The 22,415-nt window shown below is 46.0% G+C and overlaps 1 protein-coding gene across 1 annotated transcript in view; it reads right to left on the reverse strand.

Moving 5' to 3' along the window:
- Positions 1–3,493: 3,493 nt before the first annotated feature.
- Positions 3,494–22,415, reverse strand: part of LOC120850343 — a 41,359-nt gene continuing 22,437 nt past the window's right edge. The window contains exon 3 of the mRNA XM_040222809.1: positions 3,494–3,574. Within this exon, the coding sequence (XP_040078743.1) occupies positions 3,494–3,574 (81 nt within the window). The remainder of the gene's footprint in view (positions 3,575–22,415) is intronic.

A 22,415-nucleotide genomic window follows, 5' to 3' on the forward strand; every position in this document is an offset into this window, starting at 1 on the left:
AGCGACATGTAAGGGGAACAAGAATTCAAGTAGCACGAACGTGTTCCTGGTAAGAAAATCAAATATAAAGCGAAAAATAACGGCGTCCAACGTATAATCCCCGATCCACGAAAGAAAATGATGGTTCCACATAAAATAAATGCAACTCTTATTTAACTGGAAACTGCGTAGAACCAGATTAAGAGTGTATGCTTTAAATACCTAAGCATATTTCGGTACTCGTCACATTATGAAATACTAACAAAACATGTCTCGCGTGACGTCCAGGACAGACCTACGTTCGCATACACCGCCGAAGCGCAGATGCGGCAAAAGCGCGCGTCCCGATCGCACGGACTCCATTTTACCTTACGATCAACCGCCGTGGGGCGCTACCAGCCATCCCAGCCAATCCACCACCGCGAACGCGTCACGTGACAGGGCGCCCAACACGTCGCCTCACCCCTCCCTAAGGTCACGTGACGCACACGCTGCATTCGATGGGCTTTGCTGGTGCCTGGTGTCTGCTGCGGTTCACCCTATAGGATCCCCGAGCGGCCATGCTGAACCGGGCTACCAATGTCCAGCCAAATTTAAACCTGCAGTATTCGAGAGGCCCCCGCACTCTGTCTTTCGCGAACACGACACGTTACTTAACAAATTTACGAGCTCCGAAGAAAGAAAAAGAAAATCTGCATCGGGAGGAAAGCGCAGCTCGCGGCGGCGATACTTTGCCGGCGGATCTGACGCCGAGCGAAAATCGAAACTGATCGAAACCGCCACCGCGCGTTTGCTCTGCTCGGTTGAAGCATACGAGAGGAGGACGCATACCGTGTGCGCGTCGAACGGGGCAGACGCCTCTCTGCATTTCGTTTCAGCGTTACGATGAACGGAAGCAGACGCTATCGAGCTAACCCGGCCAATCCAGCGCTCTGAAAGTATTCGCGACTCCAGCGAACTATAGAGGGCGCGCTGTTCAGGCAAAATGGCGGACGAAAGGAGGTCATTTTCGTCGTTCAGTACGCGGACCACCACAAATTCCTGCACTGCAGCGTAAAATCAGCGTTACATTTGATAGCAAAGCGATTTTTCGACGATAGAAACCTTCTTCTAGCTAGTGCGTAGCATTGACACGGCAGAATCATAAAAATAATTACTGGAAACGATGTTTGTTTCTATACTACCTACGAGAACCAAGCAGCGATAGCAGACGGCAGAGTCAAAGCGACCTCCTTTCCTGAGATTCTCGGGGCTGCCGCTGCGCGGCGTCGATTTCGCTGGAGTCGCGATATACCTGCTGGAGCGCGGCGACGCCTGACGCACGCTCCTTCCACTTCGTGGCGTGCTCTCGTCGAGCGTTTGCAGCGTGTTTGCCGCTTGGGGCAAGGCGGGTTCCACCAACGATGACGTCATGTGTAAGCCTTGCCTCTGTCCGGGGGTATTGGCTGACTGATTCCGACGCCTCGTGGCGCCACTCGTAAAGTAAACCTGAGTATTATAGTGAGAACCGAGAAGGTCCTGGTGCGACCTTGCGACATTTTTTCTTGGCCGCTCCCGCTGCCTTTGTTGAGCTTCTGTTGCAAGATCAGCTGGTAGGCTGTTCAGTTGCATGGTGTCTATCTGCTAGTACGTTCATCGTTCCTATAATTTACTGCCGCTTGTTTTTGATTGCACCGCATTAGACGATGTTCGAAACTGCTTGGTGGTCTGGTAACACTATGCGCGCGATTAATTTAGTAGATGCAAGTTTCTCGAGTTTCACTTTCTAGCAGTTCAAGGGTAGTGGCTTTCTGTAAATGATTCTGACGTTCTGATTCTGAAGTGGCTTCATGTTCTGATTCTGATTCTGATTCTGAAGTGGCTTCGTGATTTTCCGACTGGGCGAAGGTCTAGGCAATGGTTCCCTTCATCTCAAAGGACACCTCCAATTCTACTCGTATTTTTGACGCGAAGGCGCAAGAAGTCGTACTGTTTAGTGGCAGACGATATCGCCCGCCACGCTAACACTACCCCACTGCATGCAACTCAATGTAAGAGTTTTTTTGTTTGTTTTTTCGAACCGCTAATGGCAAAAGCTTCAGTCAGTGTGAAGCTCCGAGTTCCTCTAAAGCAAACTCTGGCCTGGGTATTATTTTGCAGGCGTTGCAAATAGCTTAAATTAGTTTAGGATAGCGTCGACCTCAAGCACAGTTGACGGATGTCACGCCGGTAAAAGAGGATTTGTTAAACCCTTTCAGAATGACTGCATTGCGGTCATTATTTTGTAAAACAAAACCTTCCAAAAATACCCGCCGAGTTCCTTCGCACTAAACAAAATTTCACTCTCCGCTAGAAAAACGAAATTCCCTGAAGTGAAGTTGATGTTGACGTCGTCGATGTGTGAGGAGTTATTTTAGCCGCTGCCGGTAAAAGAGTTTTAACTACTGCGATGAACCCAAGCACGATGGAATCGAGCATGGCGTTCCACTCAAAAGACAACAAAATCCAGTCTCTGTAAGAGCGTTCAGAGCGAACAAACACGCTGACAGTGTCCGTTATGTTTTCTATTCTGCATATCCGCGTTCTGAAATTTCAGTAATACTTTATAAAAAAAAAAAATCTCCCCATCTTAGTTTTGTATTCGTTTTACAAACGTCAATTACCGACACCAGATCAAGTGCATCGGAATCGCTTTGCAGTGAGATAGTTTTCTAAGTCCTCAGTTCTTAGCTTCCTAAGTAATATTTTTTATTAATACCTTGATTTCAAATTAGGTACTTTGTGGTGCTTTCGGCTTTTGTTGTTCACTGTCATTCATACGCGTCTTCGATTATATGGTTGCAAAGTAGTTATTGAAAGCTTTACTACTTTTTCTTTAGCTTCGTTTCACAGTTTTGGCTTTGTCGACATACATTGAGCTGCTTTCACATCCAGGCAATCGTAGCGCGACACCACAAAGCTTCACAAGAGGACATATATGAATTCAGAAACAAATCTGCTAAAACTTCGTGAAAAATTAGGGCTCACTTCAATAGTTGTAAATGAGTTTGCGCCGTGCAAGGGCGTCCGGATGTGTCTTACCATTGTTACCAATTGTTACTCTCAAAAGCTACTTGTTAAGAAATAAGAACAGCAAAAAAAAATGGCAAGCGGTCACGCTTTTTGCAAGAAGCATGGCCGCTTGCCAGTTCTCCGGTCGTTTTCTCGCCGCTACCAAAATGGCGGACGTAGTTCTCGGCGCGCTACTAGATGGCGCTCTACAATTTGTATATATCGTTAGAGAGCCTGTATAACAGAGAGTGTCCAACCGCTCGATGGGGGTCACATGGTTTATGGGGCGCGTTCGCGATATGAGCTGCGAGTATATAGGTGACGAACGCGTCGATCGTCTTCGAGCGTTTGTGCCTTTATGCCTGCTTTCCTCCTCGCAACGCGACGACGCAGCGCATGCGCATTTAAGGCCAATCGGCGTGGGAGGCGTCCGCCATTAGGTTGCAAACGCACCCCATGGTTTGAGGTGAACCCTCTCTAAAGTCTAGGCTCTCTGCATATCGTCTATTGTAGCCGCAACATTGACATTCCAACCACAGTAGTTTTCATAACTGTATTTTGCAACCTGCAAGTGGGCGTGGCAGGCCGTTATTAGGGTCGCTGAAATTACTATTAGGTTCTCCCAGCCCCAAAATTGATTTAACATGGTTAAGCATAGTTTGAATTACTTAAATTTAAATAAATAGAGACGCTCTCCTAATCACATTTCTTTCTCCACCTAATAAAAAAATTCTCTAAGCTTATTCTTCAAGATATATTGCTCCTTGTAAATATTTCTTTTTTGTTTTGACAGACACCGTTTAGAAAGATGGTGCTATTTCAAGATATATATCTTCCAAATAATAATAATTTTAATAATAATAATGCACTTTATTATCATTTCCCCTTACAGGTAATGATGGGGCCGAGAATAAAAGCCGCGGCAGATTGCTCGACAAGCTCTCGGCCCCGGTGACGTTCTGCAGCAGTCACAGGGAACATTCAAATAAAACACAAAGGTATTCAATTAAAGAACAGGCACATAAAACCGATATCGATTACCCTGTCAATTTTCAAAGCAATATAAATACACCAGATTTACGCTTACATACTAAAGACAAATACATGCACATGAGGAGGAATTGCCACATTAACAACTTAACCGAGAACATACAGCTATAACGTCCAAGTGTATAGAAAACCAAATATAAGTACACCATATCAAAACTATACATGGCAGTACGTAATTCATTTAAACTCAATTTATCAATATCAATATTGTGAAAAATTAGTGAATTCATAAGGCGTGGGACTCGGTAGTATACAGATGTATACTTCTTTTTCCTCAATGGCAAGTTTGATGAATCTGAGTAGCCGAGAAATGTAACCTTCACGTGTCAGGAAGTTTCATAAGTATCGTTATTTTTTACCCGAAACGAGGAAAATTTTTCAATGTTAAGATTCATACACTAAACCAACTGTCGCTTATGCAACTGCCGCCTGCCATAAATCTGAACTTACGATGTGTCTGTAGGTAATAAATTGTGCCGTCCGCCTCCGCATGCGTAATTTACATTGCCTCTTTCAGTTTACCACAGTGGTGTCTCCCCTCGTTCATTTTTTTTTTTCTGTTTTTCGATGGAGCATTCAAACGTAATCATGGATTCCAATTATGCGCGTTGATACAAATTCATAATCGAATTTGAGAAAGCTGCAAGATTATTCGCCTTCACTATGCAGTAACGACACTAGACGGTGTCCTCAAGCACTATTCAGCCGTAAAGAAAACCTTATAAATAGGCCAATGAACAGTGTCCAATCAAAGTTTTGGCGAAAATGTCTTCAGGAGGGGCATTGATTAGATTTTTTTTTTAAGTGTAGGTCTCTAGGAAAGGATGCAATCAGAGAAAAGGTGTTATAACTAGCCAGAGGGAGAATAAATGGAAACATATCATTGGTTGACACTTCTCCTCACCGATGGTACAGCACTCGATCAAATCGATTTTTACCTGGAAGAAACTTTCAGTAACTAAACGTTTTATCAGTGGGTACAGTACGACTGCTTCAAATATGTCATCTAATCGTTCGAAAAATACATTTTTGTTTTGTATCGCAAAGTGCCTTTAGTAAGCAGCTGCGTCATCCAGAAGGCCACTACCCGTTTTTTTTTCTTTTTTGCATATAGGAATGGCTAGTTTCTCTTGTCTCGCATTTTTTTCACGAAACTCCATAATCACCAAATGTGAGTGTATGAATGCATGCACTACCCATAAACACCTCTATTAAAAATTCTGTCGTACTCCGTTCTTTTTCTTATCTATGCGTTTTTTTTTCTACTGCTGTATGGCGTTCGAGAACCTCCTGTAATTTGACTAGGTTCTCGTCCCTAGTTCGACCCGGAAATCCTAAGTAACTTGCTTACGAGGCACGCTCCTCGTGGTGTGAGAACAAATTCCCAGTTCGGTCCTCATTTCCCGACTTGCTAAGTTGGTTAAACCGAACAATAAAGGGCTTGTAATCATTCATCTAATTGAATTGGCTGGCTTGTTCTCAGGCAACTCGTTGATTTGAAAATTCATTTTTTTTTGTACTTAAGTTAATTAGCCGAGACATCTGCAAATTGAGGAGAATTAAGAGTATTAATTTAGTTTATTCAGCTGGAAGTTTCTCGTTGTCAAGATGCGCGTGACAAAACCACACAACACCGAGAGCAGCGTTTAAGGGAACAAAAACTAATACAATTTGTTCGCTTAAGGGTGTAAAAATGCTTTATCCTATAAAGTTTATTCCTTCAGTATTTCCTGTTTCCGTACGTGTGAGAACTGCAGGTGTTGCCTGTGTCTTGTAGACTTTTTGCAAGGGAAAATATCCTTAGAATGCTGGTAAGAGCAGTACCATTCTACTTTTAGTTTCTTCAACAGCATATCCTAAGGCTCTTGGCGCTAGGACTTAAGGTGTTAGCCCAATGACAAGCTAATTTGCCACCTTAAGGATGTAAAATCTCTTAGTGTGGATTCACCACCAAAGCTTCAGGTATGCTAAGACCGGTGTCCGTCCTGACAACGTTCGGCGGTCGAAAGATATTAAAGTCCCTGACACGTTCTACTTTTAGGGGAAAACGGTTGTTCAAAAATAATGAACGCAGCCCATCGTTTCAAAAAGATTGAGAACTCCGCTTGCAACCTTCTTTTAGGAGTGGAAAAAAAAAAAAAAAACTTCCTGCTACGTGGCGGGGTGGTCACGAGGAAAATAGCTACAGTAGATATCTAGATTTTGTGTATATCTCGTATATCATTGCTCTTGTTTCTGTTATAGCCAACTCGGTGAAGGCTGAAAAGAACAACGCTCGCAGAGGCCCAATACATATGTAATATATTGCACAGGAAAGTAAACCTTTGTAAAGGTTCTGAAGACCTGGGTGTATGTTTCATTCAGTCGTAATCATCAAGGTATCTCAGGCAGTATGCTAGAGAAACGACTTACTTGGCCTGAATTCGGCAAATGTCTATTTCGGGCCAAATTATTATGCGCCCACTTCGTGTCAAAATGTCCAAAAACGTGCCAGAATTTGTTTTCACTGCTGGCTGTTCACTTGATACGTGGCATCTCTGACTCAAGGACTAATAAAAGCCACAGAAAGGTTAAGAAAAAGTACTTTGGCACTATTAATCCCCATGGAGCAAAACCTAACAAGGTTTTGCTCCAAGGTGAATGATAGTGCCAAAGTACTTTTCTTGACTTTCTTTGACCTTGGAGAAAAACCCAATAAGGTTTTGTTCTAAGGGGATTGATAGTGCAAAAGTACTTTCCCTTGCCCTTGGAGTGAAACCCAATAAGGTTTTGCTCCAAGATGATTGATAGTGCCAAAGTACTTTTTCTTTACTTTGCTGTGGCTTTCATTGGTCTTTGAGCCACAGATGCCACGTATAAACTGAACCAGTGGTTCTCAATCATCGATGTTTCGCGGACCCCTTGTGGATCTGCCGAGATGATGGAGGATCCCGTTCGTGGCGAGGGGAGAGAAAAGGTATAGGTTGTTGGGTTCTCGTCCGATTCCCCGGGCCCCTGTCTCCGGATGAACGTGACACAGCAACGCATAGCTCTCGGCAGAAGGGGTTTATTCCAGTCACATTCTGCTGGGGGGTTTCGGGATTGGGACAGGCGATCGAGGAAGCCTTGAGGGGGTGCGCCGCCACTGTATGCTGCATGCCGATCGTCCGTGCGGTGCTAGTCTACACCACATCCTGTGGACGTCGCCGTCGAGGGTCGAATCCGGAGTCTAAATCCGGACCATGTCACCGGGCCGTCGCCCGAGCCGACGTCGCGGTCGCCACCACCGCGCACGTCCGTCGTGGCCCGTTTCCCGCGCAAGAGTCCCTTTCCTATTTGCCGTCGTCCGAGCTTCCCCCGTTCCCGCCGTCGCCGCGCACCAGACCGGCGGGGGCCTAGCTCTTGTTTCCCATCTTGGGCGGTCTCTCGCTGGAGCTCCTCGTCTGGCTCTGCCGTAGCACGTGCAGGGCCTCGGGCGCCGACGCTGTCCGGGAGGGGGGGTCCTGGATGTCCACCGCCAACGCCGCCAACGTCTTCCAGATGGGTCCCGAGGCAGGAGGTTCTCGGGCACCAAGCTTAAAAGGCGCCGCCTCCGCCACGGCGACATCCGAAAACGAGTTTTCAGGCGCCGGCGTCCGGTTGTCGACGAGAGGTGGGCTGACAAACCCCACAAGGTTAAATAAAATAATGATATAATAATAGATATAACTAAAGGATAGTGTGAACTAAGCTTCTCTTATTGACATACACACAAAAAACAAAAATAGCCCGAAAATTGAAAAAAAAAAAAAAAGTTCTCTATCTGAAAAAAGACGACTTTTATTGCTGGGTTTGACTGGGGAGGCAGGGCTTCGCGGACCCCTAGAATGACTTCGCGGACCGCACAGGCTCCGCTGACCCCCATTTGAAAACCACTGAACTGAACAATGAGCAGTGAAACATAATTCTGGCACGTTTTTGTCCATTTTGTCCCAAAGTTGGCATATCAAAACCGAACAACCAAGACAGAAGCTTAACATTGGCATTGCTTTGGCGATTTAGAGCAAATATACCAAGAAGTTTGAACAAAAAAGGTCAACTTTTTTGTTCAGGCTCTTTTCAATGCCTAATACCTAGGACAAAATTCAAATTTTTGCTCCAAGTATTGTGCTATCTGGGATGTCCTCCACGGCTGCCCCAGGGTGGGAAAGACACCAGTGAAACAAGGCACAAGGAAAAGCAGACCTTCAGTACGCATGTTCACGCTGAAGGACTGCACTTCGACAGCCCTCTATATTAGGGGAGCCTACCAGCCATTCTGAGTCGAGTATTAAATACAAACTTTTGCAATTCATGTGTCACCATATTGCAGGGCACCACAGTTCGCGTTGATCTCTGTCGTCAACAGTTCGTTGACATGAAGGTGAAGACAGAAAAGGCTGAAGACAATAAGGAGACCTGACCGCTATGTTCACATCGGAGGGAGTTTTAATTAAAACGACTTCGATGAGGCCGAGGTATTCGGTTCAAAATGTAACCCGCGTTATGGTGGATTGGACGTAATTATATTGAGTTTAACTTGCGATAAACAGTTCGAAATAAGGTAACGTAAATGTTTAAAGTCTCAATGTACAAATGTGAACTTTCGGCGCTATTTGTAATTTAGATGTATAGAGCATCGGTTGTACTTGTAACACCTTGCCTTTTGGTTGTAAAATATTTCCGGAATCCTGAATCACACACCTGAATAGAAATTGTTTTTTACAGGCAGGATGACATATGCAGACTAAGCATTTTTACAACCTTAAGCCTGTATATCAACCTGACCCAGGGCCAAGACACCAAGGGTGCTACAGCAGCACGCTTGGGGTGCTGGCGAGCATAATAAAAATGACTGACGATCCTAGCGGCGTCCTAGAGTTCTTGTTTCTTTCTTAAGATAGCATGTTTACAAACAATACGCACCACACACAGGTGTGACATACATATGTCACATGTCTACGCTTTGCACATGACATACACAAGTCCCTCGCACAAACACGACAACCAGAATTGATCGGAGCACGCACGAGACCCATGTTGACCGCTTGCTCCTCCGCCTTACACACTTGCAACTGAAAAGCAATCATAACGCCGGTGAGTGCTTAATTATTAATGAAGTAATAGAAACGCTGTCTTATTTACATATATATTGCATTTACTATATATTTTATTGAGGTCCAAGCAGTATATTAGCAAAAATCATTGGCACAGTAATAATTTGATGTAATCGCTAAAGTTTCCTCCGCGTCCTAGCGCACCTCTTTACACACCTTTTTACACTTTTCAACAAAAGAAGGGTACTCCATAAAACAGTGCCCTTCTTTCGAATTATAAATGATATATTCAAAAAAAAAGTGTTGAAAAAGGTGTAGCCGTGCGTGTAACATTCTCGAACACCTTTTTTCAATAATTAAGGGTGGAAGCGCTTTTAGTGCTTGGATTAATTTGAAAGTGCGGCTTCGGACTAGCACCATTATACAGCCCCTCAAACTCATTCAATTCTTTTTCGGAAGAGCACCCTCAAAAGTTTATTCGAAGACGTCTATCGAAATGCGCTTGATTTGAACGATTGGTGGTTTTTCTGCCGGATTCCACTTTGTACGCTTTGTGTTCGCCACCGTAAGGCCCCAGCAGACGCCCACAAGGAAACCTTGGATGCGCCGCCAAAAACGGGGTCGTTAGTAAATCGACGGAGCGAGTACTAGGTGCTCCCTTCTAGAGACGGCCGGTCGTTGAGCCTCCCGCCAGTCCGGGCGGTACTGTGCACTCGGAGACTTCTATGCACCGTTCGATACGCCGCCATCGTCGCCGGGATGACGGGCGCCTCTCATTCAGCGGTATATCCTTATACTGCGTGCTTTGGGTGCGTCTCCGACTAGTGTGTTTACCGGCGTCCTCAAACGTTAGTCCCTCGATTTCCGCCTGTTGACATTATGTCATGCTGTCGCGGGCCGCGATCCTTGTTGCGTTACAGCGGCCGAGGTGTGTGCCGCGCACGCCTGTTCTGCTGCGGGTCGCCCTGCAGCCGGACAGTGGACGGAAACCAAAAAAGTACAAGTTGGAACGCCGCGGCGACAGCGCCCTTCGCGTTCGCTCGCCTTTCTCGCCAGCGCTTCTGAAACCAACTGCCAGAATCGCGACATTCAACAGCGCGCGCCGGCCCCTCTCAGGCAGTTCGTTCCTACTTCGGGACCATATTGGTGCATGGAAGGAATAGGACGGTAAACACACCAGAAGAATATGCGTTGCAGGCACCGTGTTGTTCGTTTCTTCAAAGGGGATGGAAACAAAATGACGTGGCCACAAGCTCTGTCCCTCTCGCTTTAAAATCGGCCAGCGAGAAGCGCAATGCGTATTGCGCTCGTGACGTCAAGGGCCTCTGCACGGCCAAGGGTACTGTAGTTTGCGAGCGTTGCCGCTTGGTGACGTCAACGGGTGACCATCTCTAGAGTTCCTGTATAGGCTCCCTACGGGAGCCAGAGTTGCGCGTTTGATTCCACGTGCCGCGTGCCGCCCTTGCCGCTATTCGCCGAGATCGGATCACGTGAGGAGCCGTATCAAGTGTCGTGGAGCAAAGTAGACGTTCCACGCGCCCCGGCGTACGTTCCCCGCTGTATCCACATGAAATGCATGAACGCGCAACTCTGGCTCCCGTAGGGAGCTTATACAGGAACTCTAACCATCTCTAAAGGTAGCGTAAGGTTCGTCGATGAACGAGGAACGTGCAACGTGCAGCCCTTGGGAAGATCATGGCGGCACAGCGCAGCACTGAGCTGGATTTCTGACGCCATGAATTTCCCAGAAGTGGCGCGCGGCACGTGCCTTGAGCATTTCTACAACAATGAATGGCGCAACTTTTCCTAGGATAGAGGGGCTTTAACCATCTCGCCAAGCGGTAACATCCGAGGACTGTACGCTCTAGGCCCTATACATAGCTTCCCCGTAAAGTCATTTTCGGCCATGCCGGTGTTTTATGTGACACGAGTGTTCGGTTCACCGAGTTAGTTTCACGCAGCAGCTCGAATGAACCAGCATGTAAAAAGAACCGTCAGTAGCTAGCAATGGCGACACCCGCAAGCTATGTATATGCGGCAGTCACTGGGTGCCATACTTGAGCGCGTTATTTGCAGCGCATTCCAAGGTGTGTGCGTGTGTGTGGGGGGGAGAGTATGTTTGGCCTGGCAGAGGTTCCCGCATTCTCAGATCAAGCTCCTACCTAACGTCTTCAAAAAACGATGATCTTGATAGTGTGGAATGCACGTTGCGAAAGCACTGTGGAAGCTTTAACATGTTCCACGTAGTAAACGCGTCAGCGTTATCCGTCAAATCACATTCGGGACTAAGCAACTCTACAAGCGAGCCGCACTGCAGAGACCTGGCGCTGCTTTTAGAGGCCGATGACGCGGCGGCATTTGAACGGAACGTAACAGACCGCCTTTAGGCGCAATCTTGAAATTTATTCTTTTTTTTTATTCTTAACTTTCTTGTTGGCAGCCCAGGAACACTAGTCTAGACTAGTCTTTGTGTGCTGCCGCCACAATATAGACCACATCTAAACAAATAAATGAGAGTGAACAATTGCGGCTCCGTACCCATTTAAGACTGAATTTTATGGAGCAAAAAAAAGCGACGAATTTTGTCCGGTGGTGTTCCTTCAGCGCGTGGTGTCAGAAGAGTGGATGTAGCACCACGCGCCAATCGAACGCGCACCGAGGCGAAGTTCGTCGGCTCTTTGCCGAATATTCGCTCCATGGAGTTTGTTTGAGCCTTCAGTGCCGCTAGGAACTGCAACGGATGGGTTAGAACTTGGTGATAAGCCAGTGTTGAGGAAGTTGATAGACAACAGTTCGACCAAGATGACCGAAGTCAAGGAAGCTTAGTGTGACTTTTCGTAATAGTTATTTATTCATTCATTCTCGACGTAATTTCTTTCACGCGATAACATTTCTTTCGGCAGTGCCAAAATAGTGTATCTTGAGTGGGCTATCCGAGATGAGTAGACATCCAGCTTGATCCCTTCGAACTCTCGTTTGGTGAGTCGGATTGAAGGCTGGACTTTATCAGTTCTATTATGATCGGCTTAGAGCCCCCTGCGACGATCGAAATAGACTAAGCGAAAAGACACCAATGTGTCTGCAGGAAAAAAAATAAAAAAACAGCCCTTGGGAGGAAGCTTTGTGTTTCCAGTGGAGAGCATAACTGTCACCTTACCTCTCCTCCCCCTTTATGACCGAAGACTACAAGTATTTCAGTGAAGGTATATTTTTTGTTTCGGCTCATTTGTGTGCGCCAAAGGATAGCGAATCTTTAATTTTCCTTAAAAATACAGAGCAGGTTTTACATTCTATATATATATATTTTTATTTTTTTTACTTTACGTCCCGATGGAGCGAAGCAGCGTCAAAAGTGTATCGTCACGGCACTTGTTGTCTTTATGCGTTTTCTATTACCGGCTAAACTAATCACGCATAGAAAAAGGCAAGAATCGCGGCACGCTCCCCGTGCGTGATTACTTTCTTCGGTAATAGCACGCCCACAAGAATTAAAGACCGAGTGTCTAGCATCATGACGACGCACTTTTGGCAACCCCCGTAAATTTTCCGAGCCAAGAGCACGCGGACGATCATCCAGAGATAAGAGTTGCAGCAACGAACATATTTACTTCGCTAAAACGCAAAAAAAAAAAAAAAAAAAAAAAAAAGTTGTCATTGCAATAAAGCGGCGACAATGCTGGGCGCTCGACAATACGACGAGCAAGTGTTCCAAAATGCGTCCTCGGCGCATCTGAGTGCAAGCAGGAGCACGCCAATTAAAGGGCAACATAAAGAAGGCCTCGGGGAACACGCGATAACGAGGCAGCCATAAGCGTGCGACGTAATTGCGTTCAGGTAGGGGGCAAACAAAAACACGTGGCGCTCTTTTCTTTTTTTTCTTAGGGGGGGGGGGGGGGGGTAAACAAACGCACAAGGTGCGCAAGATGCAGACCAACTAGCACGCCCCTTTACGAAAACAATCTCTCTACAAACATTGGCTATCGCCATTATAGAATTTGTTCAACGTTTCGCGTTGTTCGACCGAAGTTTACACCGCACGTTGACGCGGCTCTCTTGTCATGAAAATCTGCTCCTGCGTTGTTTCTTTCTTTTTTTTTTTTTCTTTTAGTGCAGAAGGGATGTATGAGGTTAACTGCTAACCATAGCCGATTCGTTGCCAGCAACGGAAGTCGACAGGCAGACTGACAAGCGAAACGCTCAAACTTCGTCTTCTCACTGATTGGACAAAAGTGCCATCCAGACTTCTTCCACGAGTGCTGCCGTGTTATTCCCGGCGGAGGTAAAACATCACGCATCCAGATATACAGCGGCCCTCTGCTCCCTGAAAGGAGCGCGCTCCTACCACAAAGAGAAAACGGAAGAAAAAAACTACAGAAAGCGGAGAGGAAAAAAAGAGGCTCATTCCTTTGCTGCAACGGATTGAGGTAGTTTTCAGCGTTTGGTTCGCTTTTGCCGCGAGCTCATGCCAGGCCTCTGCTCGGCCTTGCCGCGTTCCAATTGTTATGTTATCCGCAAGATCCGCCTATTGCGTCTCACGCTGCACCAGGTCAAGTAAAAGACATCCACGCAGCGCTCACCACTTCTGTCTGTTGAGGTAGGCTGGATCACGGATCGAGGCTTGTTTTGCTGGGGTCGAGTATCACGACCGGCGGCCATTACTTGACGCCAGCAAATGTACTGAGCCCTTCAGGAAAAACGTAATAAAGTGAGCTTTCTGGTAATTGCATTATAGTTTGGACGTCCAAACTTCAACCACGTTTTCTGGAAATGGTGAGACATGTTGGTATTGTGATGTCAATACTTCCTACTCCGAAGTTTTAAATGAAATAATGATTTTTTTAAATATTCCGTTGACTTGCTCCACGTACCCCACGAGCAGCCAGTGGGAGCCACGCCGTCATGCAAGCAGCCGGAAAGGTATGATTCGATGCCGTGCTTAATTTTATATTTTTACTTACGAAGGGTTGTGGATTGCGTTTGCAGCATCATTTTTGTTTTTAAATTAAAACAATCGATGTCTAATTAACTTTTCACTAACAAAATCTAATCTTGGGCTGACGAATCCCAATAGCGAAAAAAATACTTCCCGTCTTTCTCTTTTCAAATAATTTTCTTCTATAACTCATCATTGCAACATGGACTCTTTTCATATCGTTCGAAGACCAGTTTAGAGTGGAACTGTGTGTGTGTGTATGTGTGTGTTTGTGTGCGTGTGTGTGCGTGTTCGTGTGCGTGTGCGCAAACGTTCGTGCGTGCGTGTGTGTGCGCGCAAACGTGCGTGCGTGCGCGCGCGCGTGTGTGTATGTGTGTGTGTGCGTGTGTGTGTGCGCGCGTGTGTGTGCGTGCGTGCGTGCGTGCGTGCTTGCTGTTGTTGTTTGAATATTCTACTTTTTGTGCATTTTGTAAACATCTTGTACCGAACCCTCTTTTAACACCCCTGGGCCCTGAGGGCATCAAAGTAAATAAATAAATAAATGAAAAAATCAACTCGTGCTCGCTAAAGGAACTTCTCTTTTAAACATTTTTATAAGAAAGTGTGTTCGTGTTGCGAGTTATTTTAAGCAAAAACGGGGGTTTTGAAGCATGACGACAACGATTCGGAACAGTCGAGCAGACGGATGGCGTCGATGGCAGCAGACGACAGAGATTGGCACTCTGTGTAATTTAATAACCCTCTCAGCAGTTAGTGACGACTGCAAATTCTGTCTTGCTATTCCTGCAAAACCTTATAAAAATGCCTTTGTAAGACCCTTTAAACATACTTCAAAAACTTCATTTTTTTCGTTCCTCCCATAGACTTGCATGTGCCTGGAGTCGAGCGATAGCTGCCGGTGGTTCCACCGTCGGGCTCCCTGTTGTCGATTTAGCCTACTGCAATACAGATCAGTTGTTTTCACGCCTTCTTTACACTAACACATTCCATTCAGTGTTACCACAGCCTTGACCACGCTTGTACGGCAGGTCGACTTGTTTTTATATACCCAATTTTCCTCAAGATATACTTATCGCACCAACACGCATTGCTAACACAGTAGGCTAAATATCCTACAAAAATAATTTACGAACTGATTTAATACATTTTTAATTTTGGTCCTCATATTTTTTTAAAACGAGTTTAAACAGTCAACAATGATAATGTGACCCCAGCGGCAGACATGTGTTCATTTTTTTTAATGCGAAAGCATTAAGTGGTCATATGGAGCGAGCCGACGTCATCACACTTCAAATGGCCCCTTAAATCCTTTCTCCAAGTGCAGCCAGCTCCCAGCTATGAAACCACGCGAAAAACCTGACGACAGCACCGGCACCTAGTTTCTCCGCTTCGGTACCAATGCATTGGCTGGCGCGCGTCGACGAGGCTCCCAAGGGCCGCTGCGCGTCAGTTTCAACGACCCCTCACCCCATGGCGCTGCGTGTCCGTCAGCGCGCCGTTATCACGAAGCGTCCAAGGTCAGCGCGCCCAGGAGAGCGTGCGCGCTGACCGCCGACGAAGAGTAGGCAGCAGACGAAAAAGGGAGCGAACGCGCGGCTTCCATGCTTTCGCATTCACAACTCATAACAAGTGCTTAGGTGTACCTCGAGTCTTTTTGGGCTGTAGAATCTCTTCCTCACTGATTACAAGATGTGTGTCAAATGAACGCTTTGGAAGTTCGTTTTAGCCTTCGCAGCAGCACGAAACAAATGCATGTCATACTCTTTTTGCGCTTTATGATCTGCAATCCTACCTGCTAGCGACCTCATTCCACTGAAGAGCGGGAGTATATTTGAATATTGCTTTTCGTATCGCCTTCTTTTGCCAATTTCACAATAACTGAACTCAGAGGTACTAAAAAGCACTCACGAAAAGTAAAGGGCCTGTGTTCAAAAAATAAAGTTTGTTTGGAAAACTCGAATATCACCGGAGTACCCTTTTAAGCGTGAAACCTATCGGTGATATTTTGGAAAGAATAATATCGAGCAAAACATTTTCTAACGTCAATTATGGTTTAATGTAATCAGATTCCACCACGTTAGTCGTTTTGATTACAACTTTTTTGCTTAAAAGGAAGCATGCACTGGTAACTGTTCGTTGGAACTGCTCCCAGGAAATATCATAGAGGGGCGCCAACTTTGGTCATGTGATCCGAATATGTATAATTATCGAAAACGGCTTTAGTAGTTTTTTTTTTTTTTTTACTAGCGGCTTATTTTTTTTTTGGACTAGAGACTGAGGTTGTAAAACAATGTCCCCCAGCTATTGCAACTAAAAAGTGGAACATTTTATTTCCCCACAGAATAGAGCGGGAAAATCCTTCCGTGTTAACACTTAACGAGCTGTAAAAAAGAAGAAAACAAAAAAGCACATGGCCCCGCACCTCAGCTCCGTCGTCAGTATCAAGCAACCGTTTATACTTCTGTTTTTTTTTTTTTTTTTTTTTTTTTTTTTTTTATGTGGCATCTATAATATGTTCGCGGAGCGCAGGTTTATCTGTTTCTTCTGCAGGGCTTCTGGGGACGTTAGAACGCCGAGCTCTGATTGGCCCTGATTGAAGAATAGTAGGTACACCTCAAAGCAAGCTGCCTCTTGGTCCACACACGATCCTTGAATCCGAGCCAATCAGAGCACGGCGCTCCGACGTCCCCACAACCCCTGCAAATGATGCCGACGAACTTGCGCTCCGCATAGGCGCAATACCACCTAGAAGACAAGGGCCGCGCCTCAGCCCCAAACGTCAAGCTTCCCCACTGGCGTCTCCACGCAGTGCCAAAGCCTCCTATATACTGACAAAGCCTGGCAGATCGCCACGAGAAGCGGCCGCCGAGATAAAAAAAAAGGTGGAGCGGCAGACAACGGATGAGAGGAGAGCCACGTCACTGGCGCCCCGCTGCGGCCAGACGCCGAAAAACACTTCTCCCGAGTGAATAAGTGTGCTTCGGGTCGTCGCCGCTGCAAAAGCTCTGCGCTGACGTCCAGGTTCCCCGAGAAACGGCTCTTCGATGCTCTGTGCTACCAGATCCTCGTGCTCCAAATCTGCGACCACGGGCACTATATGGCTCCGTCGTCGAACTGCCAGGCTTTGTGAGTATAGAGGAGCTTATGATCAGCTTCGCCGCGAGCTCGTCTTGCAGCGTCTCATAACCATCGCGGCGCTAGCACGCGGCGAAGCCAGACGGTATACGGGGGCCTACCGCTTTGTGGCGACCTGAGTCGAGCCTCGGCGTTTTTGCCGCTCGGTGAGGGCCGAGGATCTACCGGGTGAAACAAGGAGACGGTAGGCTCTTTAAATGGACCGGAAAATTCGGTTTCTTAACCTATCGCGCTACGACTTTGTGCAGCGTTGCCCACAGATGGTGCATTTTTTTCGTAAAATTTGCAAAGAGCGAACTTACCTGAGGAAAAAGTAAAGAAAGAAAAAGGCTTAGCTCCTATGGAAACTCAGCGACGCCACCGGTCTGCAATCAACACGGCGCCGTTTCGCACGGTAGACAAGAGATGGCGCAAGCGGTCGCGACGCCAACTGCTGCCAACGAACGAGCAGACGACGCCGAGAACCGGCGTTTTTAGCAGACAAGGAACTGCAGTTGCTTGTTGTTACCGCGCCTGTTTTTGTTTCTGCAACTGTCGCCGTTTGCGGAACGCGCGCCGCTTTTGATTCGAAAAGATCGTCTGCTAAAAACGCTGGCTCTCGGCGCCGTATGCTCATTCGTTGGCGGCGTTCGTTGCGCCATCTCTTGTCTACCATGCAAAACGGCGCCGTGTTGATTGCAGACCGGTGACGTCGCTGCGTTTCCATAGGAGCTAAGCCTTTTTCTTTCTTTACTTTTTCCTCAGGTAAGTTCGCTCTTTGCAAATTTTACAAAAAAAAATGCACCATCTGTGGGCGACGCTGCACAAAGTCGTAGCGCGATAGGTTAAGAAACCGAATTTTCCGGTCAATTTAAAGAGCCTACCGTCTCCTTGTTTCACCCGGTAGAATCGGTGACGTCATGCGCAGGCCTTCTCTTCTATACGGTATTGATAGATGCTTCCAACTTAGCGGGGCCAAACTGAAGCAAGGATGCGATTCCATTTCGCAAACTAAGCAACGCTGTTTTATTTTTTTTAACTTTTTTTTTGTATTTCCGCTACGTGTTTGCGGCGATCCCCGTTAACATCGGGGCAGAGCTCACTCGAGACAAGAGCACGACTCGAGGCCCAAAATAAGCACAGGGGAAAAACAAAAACGCTCCAATTAGCCACGTTGCAGAGGAAAGTCGTCTCTGTAGCAACCGCCTGCCGACGAGCCTCCCTTGTCTTGCGGAACGCCGGGTTACCTCGTTTGTTACGGGGTGCGCGTGAAGGCAAACCTGGCTCTCTTTTTTGTTTGTTTGTTTGGTAGGCGGCCGCCTACAGCCTGGGCTCGAGGGCATATTTCTCGTCATAGTGTTAGGGCATAAAGTTGCTCCGGGGCGGGCAATCAGCTCAAGCTCCTTAAAGGGCCACCGACGACCCCCGGCATATGCGCCGAGAAATTGAGGGGAAGGAGGAGACGAGAGCTAGCGGCGACGTCCGAACGCCGAACTCTGGTTAGAATGATTAGTGGGTAGGCCTAAAGCTAGCTGCCTTATCCTCCACTGCTCTCGTCGAAGGCGTTCGGATGCGAGAGCCAAACGCCGGACGCTGGCGTTCCGCATTCTGACGCGTTGGAGGAGTGCAGTGGGGACAAAGGCTACCTTTGTCGCCACTGTATTTGTCGAACGCGCGCGACTCCGAGAGTCAAACGCACGATTCCTGTTTCTCCCTCAGTTTCTCTTCGCTAGATTTTTTTCTTCTAAAGTGCTTTATGAAAGCGTACTATGAACACCCGAAAACCATTAATCCTAGGAATGAAGTTCTAGCGCGCTAACGAGCCCGTCAAAACTGAAAAAAATGGAAAATGAAAAGTGACTACAGGTGTGAGTACAGGCGTATTATTTGGACAGTGAAACTTATTCTAAACTGATTACGATAACTTTTAATTATGCTAAATGAATGCTGTGGTAGATCACTGCAGCACTATAAGATCAGCAGGAGAAAGCTTTTTTTTTTTTTTAAACTGTCTCTTGACTTGCAAATTTTCTAACGCGTAATGTCACAATGCTGGAAAGCGTCACGAAATTTTAATGTTTTTTTGGCATTATCTTTATTTTCTGATTTCTCAATGCCCATTCTGAACTTAGAAGTGCTGAGTAACATGCCAAGAAGATTCCGATTGTTAAGATTGGTTTGGGCAGCTAAAGACACCAGTGGAGTACCCCTTTAAAACAATTTCGAGGCAAAGAGGCACGCAGAGATATCTTGGTTTGTTTTTCTACAGCAGAAATAAAACGAGTTTTAATTGGAAGTGTTAAGGATTCACTCAATACGCCGCGTTGAGTGTGCACAGTTGAAACTCAATTGGTTTTTCTTATGAGTTCGTATTGAATTGTCGCAGGATATTGGCCACCGTCTTTTAAGAACATTTTTGGGAATTGCACTTTCGGAACTAGTGTTTCAACATATTTTTCTCAATTGAGTTTAATAGAATTTTCGTAATTTAGTTTCAAATGACTTTTTGCAGCTGTGTTTCCATAGAATTTTTCGCAACTTGCGTTACAAGAAATCCTGCAACTTCTTGGGAATTTTCATTTCATAATTGCTTAAGTCGTGGAGCATGGAAGAAACTAAGCACCCGAAGGAAACGAACATAAACATCATAAAGCACTCGCAACACACTAATCATTCCCCCTGACTACCCTACCGCATTTTATAACCTATATATGAAAGTTATTCATTTGGCGGGTGACCACCTTTCCATTTATTAAGGTTCCCATTATGATGCCCCCTACTCAAAAGTCTGATAAATGATAAACAGTGTTTCGACGTCATTGGACTCTATCCCTCAGTAAAACAACATTGCTACAATCAATACCCGTTCGGTGCAGTCATTAAATCCACAAAAGCGATTCCTAGCAGGTATGTTATCGCTTCTCTGCATAACTACACTCAGTACAAGAGGAGGCACAGTAGTTGCTCGTTTTAAAATATTTTATTGCTTCTTTTCTCTCCGAAGTGACTAGTATAATAGTCTCCATGATTTCACTATAGTCCCTGACAGAGTAAAAAGGGCACGGCATGTCTTTCAAACACCCGGCCTTCAGCACGAGCTCCATGCCTTCCACCATCCATTCACAGCGCGCGCGCACGCTTGATGTGCGCCAGACGTTGGAGCATTTTAGAAGGGGAGACTCAAGCTTGAGGGTAGACAAGCGGAGCTCCTCTCTCTTGTTGTCACCTTGTCAGTGACGTTAGAGATATTAGGTTGCACGCTCTGCTCTCGAAGGTGTCAAACGTTTTGGATTCCATTTCTTGCACAAATGAATCTGAGCAAATATATTTATTCTGAGAGACATAAGTGCACTCATGGTTATCTTGCAGCTCTGCCCTCAACGGAAAAGGACGGAGACCAGCCAATGTAAACGACTCAATTATAAAAATTCGTTTGAGTATCTAATGAGAAAATAAAGAAATGTATGACAACGAATAAAACTCAAATGCATGACCAGTGACTAAGCTCAAAATAATGAATGACATAAGTCATTTATATACTTAATGAGTAAACTTAAAATAATCAATATTGAGCTCTTAATAATGAAACTCATTTGCAAATGTAATAAGAAAATGCAAAATAATCAACATTGAGTTCTTGATGATAAGACTCGTTTGCATTTCTAATGAGTGAATTCAAAAATATATTACCGCGTGCGCAGCTAGCCAAGTCGGCAGCGCTCTTAGCTCCTGCGCAAAGCGAGCCGACGCTCGATGCCTGGTAGCAAACGCACAAGTTTTCTCATTTTTCTTAATGTCGCGTTCTGGTATATTCGAGAACCCTGTTGCTAGTTCGAGGCCCGAATGCTCTCCGTGCCGAACCTTTTACGCCGATTGTTTCAGGAGCCCACGCGTGTACAAAAGGGGCTCCGCGTGGCGAGCAGCAGTCAGTCTCGCCCCAGCGCTCGACTCTGCTGTACCGCCGACACCTACGCCTGGATCGTTGAACTTTTTCTAACTTGTTTTGGGCACAAGTTCGCCCCAATAAACGTTTAGTTTCTTCAGTAATTCGCCGCCTCATAATTTGCCACTCAGGACAATATACTGCGTTCATAATGAGCAAACTCAATTGCATTCTGAATGAGTAAATTCAAAATAATATATATTGCATTCTACACGGACAAACTATATTCCATTCTTAAGGAGTAAATTGAAACGAACATAGTTCCTAATGACCAAACTCGATTGCATTCCTAGTGAGTGAATTCAACAAAATCGATACTGAGTTTCTTATGATCAAACTCATTAGACGTGGAGTTTATATCGAGTTCCGGTTGACTCTATAGGAACACATTAAAAACTCATTTGAAACCCATTGATAATTTTTCTAAGGGTTCTGGGAGCATCGCTTCGATAACAAACACGTCTCCATACGCGACCAAATAGTTTACTTTGGTCACTGACAGAATAAGAACTCCAGGGTCAGGACACAATGAGAATGCCGCACTTGAGGGTGAGATTGATAGCGCGCATGCCCAGAACAAGCTCACATTATTCGGCCGCTAAACCGGCAAACTTGATCATGCGGAATGCACGTTGCAAAGGAACTGCGGAAGCTCGCCGTCAGCACGCGCTCAGCAGCCATGCACTCAGCTATGGCCGCGAGTGAATAGTTGTCTTCACTGGCGGCCATAGCTGTGTGCGCGACTGCTGAGCGCGTGCCGACGACGAGCTTCCACAGTTTCTTTGCCAGGTGCATTCCGCACCATCGAGATTGCCAGTCTTAGCGGCCTTTTAACGTGAGCTTGTTCTGGGCATGCGCTCTAAACATCGCCCTAAAATATGGCGTCCTTAGCGGCGAGATGTTTTGGTGGCGCCCTCCTATGGTTCCCCCTTGTTACGTCATTACCTTGCTAAAACAAGTTCGATGGTGTTCGTAAATAGCACGGTGGAAGCTTGAAATCATTGAGCTCTTAAAGCAACACTGCCAACACCGTCAAAATTAAAGTTCTTTCATTCCTCTTATTTCCGTCGATGATAAATCCCCTTTCCTACGTCATAGTCAGCGTTCGGCCAATCGTAGAAGGCCGACCACAGCGACGCTTTCGGTCGCGCACGGGGCTAATAAGGAGTATTCACTGGACGCCATATTTGTGTTCGTTCTGAGCGCATGCTCAGAACGAACCCATATTTGAGTTCGTTCTGAGCGCATGCTCAGAACGAACTCACATTTCTAGGTCGATACGACCGGCAATCTTGATGGTGTGGAATGCACG

Source organism: Ixodes scapularis, unplaced genomic scaffold (assembly GCF_016920785.2).
Source record: "Ixodes scapularis isolate PalLabHiFi unplaced genomic scaffold, ASM1692078v2 PGA_scaffold10__122_contigs__length_95168666, whole genome shotgun sequence".
Lineage (NCBI taxonomy): Eukaryota > Metazoa > Arthropoda > Arachnida > Ixodida > Ixodidae > Ixodes > Ixodes scapularis.